The 15,000-nt window shown below is 41.7% G+C and overlaps 1 protein-coding gene across 1 annotated transcript in view; it reads right to left on the bottom strand.

Annotated features, from left to right (window-relative positions):
- The window catches only part of LOC122814381, a 498,155-nt gene extending 483,566 nt beyond the window's left edge, over positions 1 to 14,589 (bottom strand). The window contains exon 1 of the mRNA XM_044086965.1: positions 14,130 to 14,589. Within this exon, the coding sequence (XP_043942900.1) occupies positions 14,130 to 14,300 (171 nt within the window). The 5' untranslated portion in view covers positions 14,301 to 14,589. The remainder of the gene's footprint in view (positions 1 to 14,129) is intronic.
- Positions 14,590 to 15,000: the final 411 nt, after the last annotated feature.

Here is a 15,000-nt window from a genome sequence, read left to right as displayed (position 1 = left end):
CAGCACAAGGGACTATGCAGTCCTGAGTGTACCATCCTTCAGATGTTAAACTATGCTTGAGCAGGTGGTAGCAAAGCTGGATGGTCAAGATGAGCGACATTTATCGAAAAAGGATAGTGGAATTTCTCCAGTGACACGGCCAAGTATTTCCATTTAGTATGAATGCAACAATGGGGTCTACCCAGGATGGAAGCCAGTGGCTTAGTGACACTAAACTAGTCCACAAACAATAAATGAATTAATTAAATGTCTTGCTTTTGCTTTGACTTTCTTCTGATACTTAATACTGGTTATCAGCTGTCTAGCTTTCAAGGACAGGGTGGCAAAATTTTAAGATGAACTGTGAAATAATCAAGGGAAGTGTAAGGAAGTCTTTTTTACAGGTAGGGCTGTGGACGCATCACACAACCTGATGACAATGTAGGGTTCAAACTAAATGCAGAATTCGGGTACAACTGGGCAAAGACGTGCCATTTTGGTCAGTTTGTGTGTGAAACTACACACCTTAGAAAGATGCAGCTTCTCAAAATATGGAAAATGTAACACATTAAATGCATACTCTGCGTGTGAAAGTAAAACTTTTTTTTTTTTAAAGCTGTTTACCAGGAAAACCCATTAGGTACAAATGCCCTTGCTTCACAGAAGCCGAGGAGCAGTCTCTGCTTAAGTGACTTCATCAGTGACTGTTTGCAGGAAGAGGTCATGGTAATCAAACTCATGACTACAGACAATATTCAGCACTGTAATTCATAAGACAGTCTTTTTATTGCCTGTATGTCAGGTGACAAAACATCCAGAGTCAAGATTCAAATACCTGTAATTCTGCTTGCCTCATACCAACTTAAACGTATGCACACGTGGATGGTATTTAACGGATGACTTACTTTTATTTTTATACACAAATTAAAAAAAATGAAAGTGGGGCTGATAACAACTGGTCTCTCTTTAGCCACAATGTGGGCTTCAAACAAACCAACAAAACGTAAAAAGCACCATCAAGATATCTCACACTTCCAGCAGGGCAAAACTATCAGGAATAGGGATGAACTTGTGGGTACCCAGCAGCTATGAGTTTTATTTTTATTAATGCCCGTCTCTGATAACATTTAGATTTTCCTTAAAATTATGTAAGTTTGAAAGAGTAGTGTAGTTATTGTTACTTTTTTCAAACTCAGTACTGTAGTTACAAGTCAAAAGCTACAATTCACAGTGCCATTTTGCATGATTACTGGCCTGGTAGGTGTGGGTGATTCAAAGGCACAAGTTGTAGAGTACTACACATTACACAAAGTAAGGAAAAGATTGTGTAAACAGATGTATACAAAGTTGTGCAACCGAATAAGGTAGTGCAGCAATTAAATGTAGGCAGGCAAAAGTGAATTGTAATGCATGCAGATGTGCTTTGCTTAACATCCTTCCGCACAACATCCAACCACATACATGTCCAAGGTCAGCTATGCATCCCAGATGAAGTTCATCATGGCCCCCAAATGTACCAAAACTAGTTCTAGCAATGCCAGCAAGAGGCAAAGAAGGATTATTGACTTGGAAACAAAACTAAAGGTGATTAAACATCATGAAGGTGGAAAAGGAGTGAATCTTATTGCTTGTGAGTAATGCATGTCTTATTCAACAATCACAATCATCCTGAAAAACAAAGAAAAAAAGTGTTCCAAGCTGTGAAAAGATCTGCTCCACTGAAGGCTACAAAATTAACTAAAATGCGAGAAGGGCCTGTATTCGATATGGAGAAATTGTTAATGACGTGGATTGAGAACCGTATCCCCCTCAGCACCATGATGATCATAGCCAAGGCATGGGAGCTTGTTTCAGATGCTTAAATAAAAAGCAGGACCAGACTATGAAGTTGAGTTTAGTGCTAGCTCTGCAGAGTTAGCATTTTTCACTACATAATGTGAAAGTGAGTGTTCAGTCTGCAAGTGCTGATGTGAAGGTTGCAGAAGAATCTGTGGAAGTCCTGGATAAGTTTACTGTAGAGGGTGGATACTAGCCCTAGTAAATCTTCAATATGGATGAAACCTCCCTATTCTGGAAACATATGCCTGAAAGGATATTTTCTCATAAGGAGGCTAAAAAAATGCTAGGTTTTAAGACTTCTACGGACAGGGAAACAGTTTTGTTAGGAGGGCAATGTTGCAGGCTACAAGTTGAAATCATTTGTGATTTGGCCCAGTGAAAACCCCAGGGCTTTCAAGAACATTAACAAGTGCACTTTGCCTGTGTCCTACAGGTGCAATAAATCATGGATGACCCGACAACTCTTCCAGGACGTCCTTTTGACAAGGTTATGCTAATGAGATGAGGAAGTACTGCCAAGAAGGGACACCTTTCAAAATGTCAACAACGGTCAACAATGCTCTAGGGTATTCTCCTTTTATTAGTGAAACCCATCCCAAAATCAAAGTGGTGCGCCTCCCTCCAAACACAACCTCTTTAATCCAACTAATGAATCAAGGTGGTATTGCTGCTTTTAAGGCCTACTACCTGAGAAGAACCTTTGTTCAGGCTATTGATGCAATTAACAAAGGTACTGGAAAGACACTGGTGCAGTTCTGGAAGGAAGACAACATCTAAAGCTGCATCAAGAACCTTGCCTGGACTTGGGATAATGTCACCAAAGAATGCATGAATGGCATCTGGAAGAAGACTTTGAAGAGGTTTGTCCACGACTTTGAAGGATTTGTTAGGGATGAGGAGGTTGCAAGGCTTGACAAAGCTGTTGTTGAGATGGCAAACAACATTAACCTGAAGGTGGATCATGACACATAGAAGAACTTTAAGAAGTGGTTCCTAAAGAATTAACACACGAGGAGTTGCTGAAATGGGAACAGAAGTGTAGAGCTGAAGGAGTGGCAAGGGAAAAGGCATCAGTAGCGGAAGAACAACAGGTTCAAAAAAGATTCACTGCGATAGGACTAGACAAATTTTTTGCAGACCTAGACAATTTGCTTAAGCATGCAGAAGAACGGAACCAGACACTGAACGCTTTTCACATAGAAAAAATGTCCAAGCTTTATTTGCTGCATATAAGGAAATCTATGAAGAAAAAAAAAAGGAAAGTAAACAAGCTACATTGGACAAATTCTTAAAGAAGCAAACACGTGCCCAAGAAAAGCCTCAGCCAGGTACTTCAGGCATTGCAGAAGGTGATATTGATATTTTTAGTGATGTGGAATCTGAAACTATTCCAGTAAGACAAAATGTGGAAGTGCAGGAGGACAGTGATGACGATGTGGATGATCCTGATCCTGTGTATTGTGTGTGATAGTGAAGGACAGTGATGACGATGGGGATGATCCTGAACTGGTGTAATGTGTGTGTGTGATAGTGGAGGACAGTGATGACGGTGTGGGTGATCTTGGTGTGTGTGTGATAGTGGAGGACAGTGATGACGATGTGGATGATCCTGTCTATTGTGTGTGATAGTGAAGGACAGTGATGACGATGGGGATGATCCTGAACCGGTGTAATGTGTGTGTGTGATAGTGGAGGACAGTGATGATGATGTGGATGATCCTGGTGTGTGACAGTGGAGGACAGTGATGACGATGTGGATGATCCTGGTGTGTGTGTGATAGTGGAGGACAGTGATGACAATGTGGATGATCCTGGTGTGTGTGTGATAGTGGAGGACAGTGATGACAATGTGGATGATCCTGGTGTGTGTGTGATAGTGGAGGACAGTGATGACGATGTGGATGATCCTAATCCTGTGTATTGTGTGTGATAGTGAAGGACAGTGATGACGATGGGGATGATCCTGAACCGGTGTAATGTGTGTGTGTGATAGTGGAGGACAGTGATGACGATGTGGATGATCCTGGTGTGTGTGTGATAGTGGAGGACAGTGATGACGATGTGGATGATCCTGGTGTGTGTGTGTGACAGTGGAGGACAGTGATGATGATATGGATGATCCTGGTGTGTGTGTGATAGTGGGGGACAGTGATGACGATGTGGATGATCCTGATCCTGTGTATTGTGTGTGATAGTGAAGGACAGAGATGACGATGTGGATGATCCTGGTGTGTGTGTGATAGTGGGGGACAGTGATGACGATGTGGATGATCCTGATCCTGTGTAATGTATGTGTGACAGTGGAGTACAGTGATGACGATGTGGATGATCCTGATGTGTGATAGTGGGAGGACAGTGATGACGATGTGGATGATCCTGATGTGTGTGTGATAGTGGAGGACAGTGATGACGATGTGGATGATCCTGATCCTGTGTATTGTGTGTTATAGTGAAGGACAGTGATGACAATGGGGATGATCCTGAACCGGTGTAATGTGTGTGTGTGATAGTGGAGGACAGTGATGACAATGTGGATGATCCTGGTGTGTGTGTGATAGTGGAGGACAGTGATGACGATGTGGATGATCCTAATCCTGTGTATTGTGTGTGACAGTGAAGGACAGTGATGACGATGGGGATGATCCTGAACCGGTGTAATGTGTGTGTGTGTGATAGTGGAGGACAGTGATGACGGTGTGGATGATCTTGGTGTGTGTGTGATAGTGGAGGACAGTGATGACGATGTGGATGATCCTGTCTATTGTGTGTGATAGTGAAGGACAGTGATGATGATGGGGATGATCCTGAACCAGTGTAATGTGTGTGTGTGATAGTGGAGGACAGTGATGATGATGTGGATGATCCTGGTGTGTGTGTGATAGTGAAGGACAGTGATGACGATGTGGATGACTCTGATCCGGTGTAATGTGTGTGTGTGATAGTGGAGGGCAGTGAAGCCGACGTGGATGATCCTGTGTAATGTGCGTGATAGTGGAGGACAGTGATGACGATGTGGATGATCCTGATCCTGTGTAATATGTGTGTGATAGTGGAGGACAGTGATGACGATGTGGATGATCCTGATCCAGTGTAATGTGTGTGTGATGGTGGAGGACAGTGATGACGATGTAGATGATCCTGTGTAATGTATGTGCGATATAAGCAAGTTTAAAAAGTGTTTGACAATGTACAAAAAAGTTTAAAAGAAAATTTAAAATAAATTGAACAAAAAATTTTACAAACTAAGGTTGAGTTTATTTACTGTAGTGTATAGTATGTTCATTATATGCGTTTACTCACCCTACACTACGTTATCCCTGCAAACTCTATTCATACCAAGTACTGTATACCTGTACTATGTTAACTCAGTATTATGTATTACTGTATGTATACTGTATATAGTCTGCAATTATGTAACCCTTTTATTAAACAGCCATATACAACACAACGGTACTCTATACTACTCTATACTGGCTGAAATACAGTAAAGAATATTAGCTACTTAGTCAGCAATAGTAGTACAGTACAACAGGCCTGTGCAGTATAGTATGCTATATGATGTTTGCATAACGTCCTAGTTGCCTAACATCCTATAGCACAAATCCTATCAAGGACGTTAAGTGATGCACACTTGTTATGCACATCTCTAGGAGCTTATACCTTTTGCTAAATACCTCTACAGAAATGCAAATGGGAAATGAAGCAGTACAAATCTACAAATGGCAAAATGTTAGGAATCACAGCAGTCCTTGCACATACCTACCGGTGCCGGGTCTGGCCACACATCTTGGCCGATCACAGAAACTATGATGGTATAGGCAGTGGATAACATTCCATTGCTTGACCAAGCAGCAAATGATGGACTACTACTGTGCAGATCTGGAGCTTGAGTATGTATCAATCACATGCTGAATCTAAAGGAATGATTGGCCTCCACAGGGACAGGAAAACTAATGTATGTATAGCACTCACTATAACCCCAGAACAGTAGAAGAGAGATTCATAACCACACATGGATTCTACAACATTACATACACGCTATTATAATGCCACTTGCCTACTTGAGGTACTGGTTGCCACAGTTTGCACAGATGTGGCAATGAAAACACCCCCCTTCTTGCCAACAATGACAAAGCTATGTGAACAAGAAAGTCTATTATTCCCTAACCTGCTAGGCAGTACGCAGTGCAAAGATAACAATTGCGAATATGCATGTGCACCACCTTGGAGTTACCATTCTTCTCAAATTTAGCAAGTCTTAAGTGTACTGCCACGTAAGCCTGCTTCTGATATGGCCATCAGGTTGTCAGTGCAGGCTCACTGTACAAAAGAAATGTTTAACTGATGCAGAAACTGTGCATTAGACACTAACATTTTCAAATTATTTTGTTGTGCACTGCATTTGATGACAGATAGCTCCTGAAATCCTGGCTTAGGACTCCTGCCAGCAGTCCCAAAAACATGACTGAAATGCAGGCCAGCAGCCACGTTGAGGGATGGAATGGAATTAAATGTAGCCTTAGTGTGCTACAGGCATATTCAGCTTCCTTGACAAATCTGCTGGGTCACTGAAAGACTACTCAGACACAGCCATCACTCTGGTTACTGTCAATCCCACGTTACACAACATAATGATGTGGACATGAGCTGGTCAACCCTGGGCCTGGATGCATTAAGGATCTGGCCCAGATACAACAGCAGTAGAGGACAGGGACATAGAAAAGGATAATGCATGTGCAATGTGTGTCCCCCCCAGCCAATGATAAACACAGTACCTGGTGGTGCCAGGGAAGAGGCAACATCTGGTCAGCAACTGTGATCCAGGACTACTGCAAAGACAAAATGTCACACATACTGAATGATGCTTATCAGACTACGAGCATCTGTGCATGGTATTTAACACTGTGCATCATACATAGAACAACGCAAATAATTAATGAAGCCATTTGTTTCCGCTAACAAGCACTGTCATAATACATCTCCCACTTCTGAGAAGGGAAATCAGGTCCTGTCAGATGTAATTGCATTTATACAATACAGAAAGGCTACCATTGCCTAAACTAATTGTCAGCAATCGCTAATCTCATTTAGTTTCACTGTTTTTTTTTTTTTTGTAATTGTGAGTCACAATCATCATTTGCACAAACAACGAGACAAAATAGTCACCACAAACTGAGTGGGGGAAATGCATCACAGGAGTCAAAGGTAGGGGCCTCATCATAGGGAACTATCACTGGTACAAGGGATGGCATTCTCCTGCATGTCTTCTACCTGGTGCCACTTTGTTGGTGATGAGTGACAAGGCTTGAGACCTCCAGTGTCAAAGTTGGGAAGATACTATGAGAGTTAGACTGCACTGAGATTGCTGATGAGTGGTCCCATGGCTGGAGGTGGATAGCCATCACTACTCAAAATATAGGGTGGCGGGGCAACTGACAACTCCTGACAGCAGTGTTGTGTGTGCACCTCACAGTAACCCAGGTATACATTCACCCCATGGATATAACTCAACCCGGTCATGGACAGCCGTGACAGACATGACAGCCATAATGGCAAGACTGTGCACTGAAGTGCTGACTGAAGCAGTGCGAATCACCACAGCTTACACTAGACAAATTCAGAATGTGTGAACCCCATGTCCATATACAGCTAACAACAGAGCTAGGTAGCATCCTCACAAATGCACTGTAGTGCACTTCCCAGTTCCACTGTGGATTACAAGTCAGCAGACTGGACAACATTTCTGCACATCTGTTAATATATCTCCAATGTCACACAAATGTCTAGGGACAATTCTGTATTGTAATGGCACTAAATACCACTGTGCTACTAACCTGTGGTGACCCTGTGGAGTCACAACAGAGCCACATACACAACTTCCTGGAATAGCTTACTAATTGACATACCTACTGGCTCCTACCATTAGGTTATAAAACTGTTACTAGGTCACTCGCATCAGTTAATTTTAAATTTTGAGACTCATAACTGCACGTTCTAGAACAATGAGACCCCTGTGACAATATACCAATGTCCAAAGTCATGGTGTCTCGGAGTGTTCCTATTTCCAGCACAGAATACCAGGGGTCTTGGATTTCAATCCTAAATGACAGCTAATATTTTTCTTTCATGTTTTTCTGATTATAAGAATGCCTAAACAAAGCTTCCTTCCATTTGCATGTGTATGCAATAGCAGCTTAACCAATATGCTAAGCGCTTCCTTGTTGAAGGAAAAAGTTTTTTTTTTTTTTTTTTAAGGGAACTCTACATATGCACTACCTTACTAGTGTGCTAATACTATACCAGCCCCGACCCCAACTCTACACAACACATCACTAAAACCACTTCTTAACAGTTCCACTATGCAGTCTTTTTTAGGTTTAGTTTTCAGGATTTTACAAGGATACCTTCTCATTTTGAAAGGGATACTATATAGATTTAAAATGGCTCACAAGTGCAGCCAGTCTAGTACTTACCTATGAACCTATACAAGAGGTTATCTAGTGGGAGAGAAGTATTCAAGGCTTTTTCATTCACCGTTAGTAGTGTTCAGAGTTATATGCATTTGCTAGTTTGTGCAGAGTTATCTGAGGTTTTGGCTTAGTTCATTTACTGCTTCCAGATATAACCATTTTTAGATAGTTTACTAGTATGTAGCTTTTAATAAAATGGGAGTCTTCGGTACTCAGACCACTGGAAATATTCCAATAAAGTGTTCAGCATTCTAAGGTCAACACTATTCTGTTGTGCTCCTTCTTTCCCCTCCTAAATAAACATGAAAGGGTAGATCCTTAGGTAGTGCCATGCTGTAGATGGATAAAGCCCCAACTTCAATGTCAATTAGCGGCTGGACTTCTAATATACTGTCATGGGCGGATGGGGGTACCCATCCTTGCGAGAATAGCAAGAACACAGCTGCATCTTGTGGTAGCTCATCAGCACAGGTTAGAGGACAGGTAGGTTAGACATTGCCTAAAGGATGCTGGGTAGTGGCAGAGTTACCTCAGAAGTAGTGCGATACACCATTACAACCCACTGCACTTCCCTAGCATGCAGAGGAGAGTTGGAGAAAAAGTTAGGGCACAGACAGAAAAATGCTTCAGAAAACATCAAGATACTCAAGTTCCTCACTGCACCCAGACACTAGTCAGTGCTAACCCAGGGGGGCTAAGGCAGGTCTAGTAATAAACAGACTGTGTCTTGTATATACAATTTGCTAATGCAAAACTATGCTAACAAAACAAATCTAGAAATCCAGGTGTCTTTGTGACTGAAGAGGATATTGTGCAGTTAGGCTTACTGATTCTTAGGCTAAAATCTACAGCCTTCCCACATAACAAAATGTTTTAATGCTTGTATAGTTACTGGGTTCCTGCTTGTAGTACAGAAACAAGGTTCATCATGAACTTGATGTGCTCTGACTGTGTTTACACTAATACCACCCTCCTGGACAAATTTTTGGAATGCAAGCCTATGAAAAACGTACAGACATCTGGTATTTCTACAGACAGGACGTATGACATCATCAGTTTCATGTAATGGAATTTTTTATTGAAGGAAGACAAAAAGCTGACTGCACAGAGGATTATGACTATAAGTTTTGAATGGAATGCATCCTGTACACAAAATATAGGGTTTGAATCCTTCCACCTCCAGTTGCCGTTTGCGTGACTCTGAGCAGGTCACTTAACCATATGGTGCTCTGGAATCATTACTGAAAAAGGACTGTGGTGTCCAGTGGGTTTACTCGGTTAATAAATTTATAAAATAAGCATAAGTTTTCAGCTACAGGTTCTATAGCTGGCAGCAGTAACACGAATATAAACTGCAATGGAACATAACGCAGCAGAGCTACAAGCTGGTCTGGCATGCTCTAATAACTGCTATACTAACACTTTACAGGTCCAGAGCACAAGTGGTTGGGCACTAAAGCCAGCACAACACTGGCAATGTTTTAAAGTGCATCTATATTCACTGGTTATTTCCCAAGTATTTGTGTAGAAGTTGGAGGGGAATTTGTCTGCACTCTAATCTCCTGTTCTCAACCTACCTTGATATTCATTTTACCCAAGAAGCTATTCACTTCTATACTGTTTTCTGTTCTCAACCTACCTTGATATGCATTTTACCCAAGAAGCTATTAATTTCTATACTCTTGTTGCTGGCTATGTTAATGCCTGTTCTATTTTCCTCCCTTTGCATACCTTCCAGATAACCATTAGTCGCTTAGTGTTGGCTCCAGTCACTCATAATTTAGTTTTCATGATACCATCCCCTTTGGGGCAGGAACCACCTCAACCTTCAGCGGGTTGGGAAGGGGGAGCAGAAATATTGAGCACAGTAGCTGACAGTGTCCCCATACTCTGCCTGTGTGCCAGAGTTTTTATGCCCTAAGTGGATGGAGCTACTGAAGTCATACACATCCACTGCACAAAAGGTCAGTTAGACCCACCCTGTCCCTCTAGCTAACTTTAGAAGCAATCTTGCATGAGATTTTAACACTGCCTTCATCACAGGGGCAAATCATAGGATTAAAGTACACCCTTCCTCCCACAATGGGCAAGTTGACAAATGCCGCTCCTTTCTACAGCTTCCCACCCAGATCCTTCAATCCAAAGATGCTAACCAAACTTCAGTCATAGGGACTGCAGTCAGGGATCCATCGCTCTTTGCCATGGAGCTATGTAGAGCTGTGCCAATTCTAGTGAAGTTCTTAATAATGCAATAACTGATGAACGAGTTCTACTAATCCAACTATGCTAATAGTTATTCAATAAACTTATCGTTGTCCAATCATACTCATGGTTTCTGAGTACATACTTTGCCATGAGCATAACTCTCAGCCCCTTAACTCAAGCAATCTGGACAAAGCCTGACATAATGGGGTGAAAAAGGCCCCAAAATAGGCGTAGATTTTAAATATTGCTCTTATAAACATAGAAAATTGCAAGAACAACAGGATTTGTGTTAGCATGCATTTTCTGAAGAATATGAAGTCTGAAACTCAAGCATATCATTATTTAGCGACTTTAATTCTTAGATCATCCTAGTAATTTGTCAAAAATACACAAATTTTATGAGGAACAGACCCAAATTATGAGGCAACAATCTGGACATTTTGTGAAAATCTGTACAGCTGAGACGTATGGATGAGTTTCATACTATCCATTGACCTCACAATTGTAACAGTGTACTTGCATGCCATCCTTCTCAGTGCTCAGATTTCAACATGTTGTTTCTGTGTAAATATCAGTGATGGATTCTGTTCTCAGGGTATTCCCAGTTAACTTCCATGGAACTCATAAACAAAGACATTGGTAATCTCCAAACTCTGGACCCTACCCAGTTTGGATTTGTAAAAGGCAGATCATGTCTCCTAAACCTGATTGACTTATTTAAAGCAATCACCAAAGCCATAGATGAGGGTAAAATGGTTCACACAGCTTATCTAGATCTCACCAAGGCTTTCGACACCATCCCCCACTCTGGAATTATAGATAAGCTCACTAAACTAGGTATAAATCACAAGATGGGTTGCCAACTGGCTCATGGACAGAACCCACACTGTGAAAGTAGCAGATTCCAAATCCGACTTCAGACCAGTGACAAGTGGAGTACCACAGGGTTCAGTCCTGGGTCCTCTCCTGTTGCAGACTGACAAAGAAGGTCTTTGGCTAACAAAGTTTGCAGATGACTGCAAACTAGGAGCCATAATCGAAACTCCTAACGATGTGGACAAACTACAAAAGGGCCTCACTGAGACAGATATCTGGTGTCAAAGCCATGGCCTGAAGCTCAATGCCAAAAAGTGCATTGTCATCCCCTTCGGTAAAAACTCTGTACCCATGAACTACCGCATAGCTGGTAGTCTACTTAATGCCGAAAATGTGAATAGACCTTGGGACACAGGTGGACAGTAGTCTCTCCTTTGATAATCACATCGCCACAGTGGTCAAGAAATCCTTCTAAGTGGCTCATCTCATCACAAAAGGATTCTCATCCAGAAAAAAAAAGGTCATTGTTCCCCTCTACTCATCACTCATTACATTATAGAGTACAACACCCCTTTTGGTATGTACCTCAAGACATCTACAACAACTAGAAAGACCACAGAAATACCTCACAAAGAGGACTACTGGCCTCAAACAGATGCCCTACGCAGACAGTCTCAAAAAACTACAGCTTTACTCCATCGCATATCGCCTACTCAGGGGCGATCTCTGCCTAACATACAAATCTATGTCAAACCCAGAGCTGTTGGACATGCTCCACTTAAAGAAATTCCAATCCCTCCGAGCTACACGCTTCTACGGACCTAAACCTTGTCACCACAATAAACAGAACATGCTGGAGGGATAGATTCCTGTCCCAGAGACTTCCCATACTCTGGAACAGACTACCTATCTATGTCAAACAGAGCTCCTCATTAGCACTCTTCAAGAAAAATCTTGATGATTGGATGGGAAATTCACCCCGGGGATCACTTCTGTGGCTCTGCTCGACAGGGGCGCAGGAAAATAATTTTCTTGGGTGGTGAAAGCCAGGGTACATTTTTTGGCTAGGCTTGTATGGGCCCTAGGGCCGATAGCCTAGTACCTACCTATGAACCTATGATGAACTGTAATTTTTACCATCAGAAAGTGGAGACTGAAAGTGCGAAAAACAGGAATATATAGCAAGCCCAAAAGTAAACTACCCTGGAGTGCTCCACAAACTCTAAAATAGAGTAATCTCAGACCCGCTGTAAGTGCAACCCCTCCACACACAGACGGGTCCCCTTCAGTCGATCAAACATTTACAAGTTCGAACCACATATGGCCAAAACGACATGTTCGAACTTGTAAAGCAGACTGAATGGAGATCTCCGTACAGAGCGGAAAGGGAAGGTTTCCCATTTCTGCAATGTAGTGCGATCTCAGAGTTGGTATATTTAAGTAAGGGGGAGTGGGGGGGGGGTGCAGCTGCACTTTTTCACAGTTGCAAGACTTGTAATTGCTGGTTTCACACTTCTGAAAGAGAAATGTTTTTTTTTTAGTGGGGTTTCATAATTACTTGGGTCATACTAAAAATATGTTCATTCACAGAGATATCATACTTAACAACACAGTCATTGCCTGCCGTTTACAGACTGGTCACACTACAGTATTCTAGGAGAGCTTGCTTCACTGCAAGGAATGTCCTTTTTAGGACTGTAAGCAAGTGATCTGTTTCATCTGGTCACTGCTTTACTATATACATTCTGCCTGGTGGCCAGGTCACAGCTGAAAAGCATGCTCAGACTCATCTATCTAGCAGGCTAAATAAAGTTGCAGTCTTCATTTATTAGTTTCTGCTTGTGTTCGCCATTTCTTTTTAGATTATTTTGTTTTTTGTGCACTGAATTTTAGCTGCCAAGTCTCAGACCATCCCTCCAATTTTACCAAGCAGCTACTTTAGCCTTTCAAAACCATCTTCTTTATCAGCACTGCATTTTACCCCCTTTTTAAGGACAACCTGGAAAGCTGGATGGGAAACAGAAAATATACCCCAGGGATTCCACCCATGTCCCTTCTGGTCAGGGGCATCGGGTGCTGATTTGACTAAACATGGACTAAACCTCTTGGCTAGGCTTATTAAGGGCCTCAGGATTAATAGCGTAGTAACCTCCTATGATCCTATGTATTATTACGTCACTAGCCAAAAGGTAAAACTTTTCCTTCTAATGTGCATCCAATACTAAAAATGAAGAGTCCCCAGTATAACCCCTGTCATGCTCGACTTATCATACTATCCTTTGACTGGAAGCCATTAACTACGCTCCTCAGTATCTTCCTGTCTAGCCAGTGTTTTACCCACAGTGCCACTGCGGGACTCACTCCAGTGCTTTCTAACTTGCTTTCCAATCATTTCAGTTGCACTACATTAAGCACCTTAGTAAACACTACGCAGTGTATCCACTGCTCAATTCTTTTCTCCTTTCCTTGTTAGCCACTGAAAGGACCGCCTTAGATTGTGTCAGTGAAGAGTTTCTGGCTACAAACACATGTTAATTTAGGATATGTATGCCCAATGAAGCTTTTTTTCCCCAATACGGTCCCATGAACTTTTCCCACTATCAAAGGTTACTACCCAGCTAGTATTAAGAGTAGAAATTAGGCCAAGAGAACTTTTATCTCTATCTGAAAATACTACAGCAACATAAATTACAGTAGTAAAATCAAGGATATTTTTTTTACAGCCACTACCCATTAACAATTTTGCAAAAGAAAGAAAAAAAAAAAAAGTCACCAGGCCCCAGAAGAGAAACTTCTTAATAATCATGGAGTGTCCCTTACCTTATACACACTAACTGCATCATGCAGGAACACAAAATTGTGACCAGAATGCTTGGGAACACACAGGACACAGATAAAGGCCTCATCTTCCTGACAGAACAACTCCAGTCTCCGTCTGTGCTCCCCACAGCACTGTTCTGTTCTCCCATTTGTGGCACACAGGTTCTGCATCTCTGCCTTCTCCCTGCAGTTTCTTTCCTGCTTGTTTGCTTACACCTTCACTCTTTGGATCTTGAAACTCTTATCAGCCAAGCCAGCAGTCGATTCACTCTGTAACTCTTAGTAGAAAGTCCCTTACTATATTTTCGATGGGAGGGTTTTTCTATTATTTCAGTTACCACAGGGCTTGCAGAATTAGTATCCACAATCATGAATCACTGGGACTTCAAGCAAACTGTACTAATAAACTACTTTGCAAAAATAAACTGCCTTACAGACGATGGTAAGAGGAACTGGCTTTTTTTTTTTTCTCTCAGCACAGGAAGTAGAATGTGTAGAGAAGTAACCGCCTCCATTTAAAGGGGCAACACAAACAAAGCTTAGTTACCATAACAAGGGAAGTCTGGTATAATGGTTAAGGTGTTTATTCTACAGACACATAATACAGGGTTTGAGTCTCCCTTTGGGAAGTGTGGCCAGGTCCCTAGTGTCATTAACCTAGTAATCACGTGTGTGTGTGTGTGTGTGTGTGTGTGTGTGTGTGTGTGTGTGTGTGTGTGTGTGTGTATATGTATATATATATATATATATATATATATATATATATATATATATATATATATATATATATATATCTATATGATTTCCCATCTGTACAGCAGCATTAATTCAGGTTTTCCAGAAATTACTTGTTTTCATAATTCACAGACAA

Source organism: Protopterus annectens, chromosome 10.part0, assembly GCF_019279795.1.
Source record: "Protopterus annectens isolate FY-2018-M chromosome 10.part0, PAN1.0, whole genome shotgun sequence".
In the NCBI taxonomy this organism is placed as follows: domain Eukaryota; kingdom Metazoa; phylum Chordata; order Ceratodontiformes; family Protopteridae; genus Protopterus; species Protopterus annectens.
Note: the sequence above shows the minus strand (reverse complement) of the source record. Positions and strands in the feature narration are given on the sequence as shown.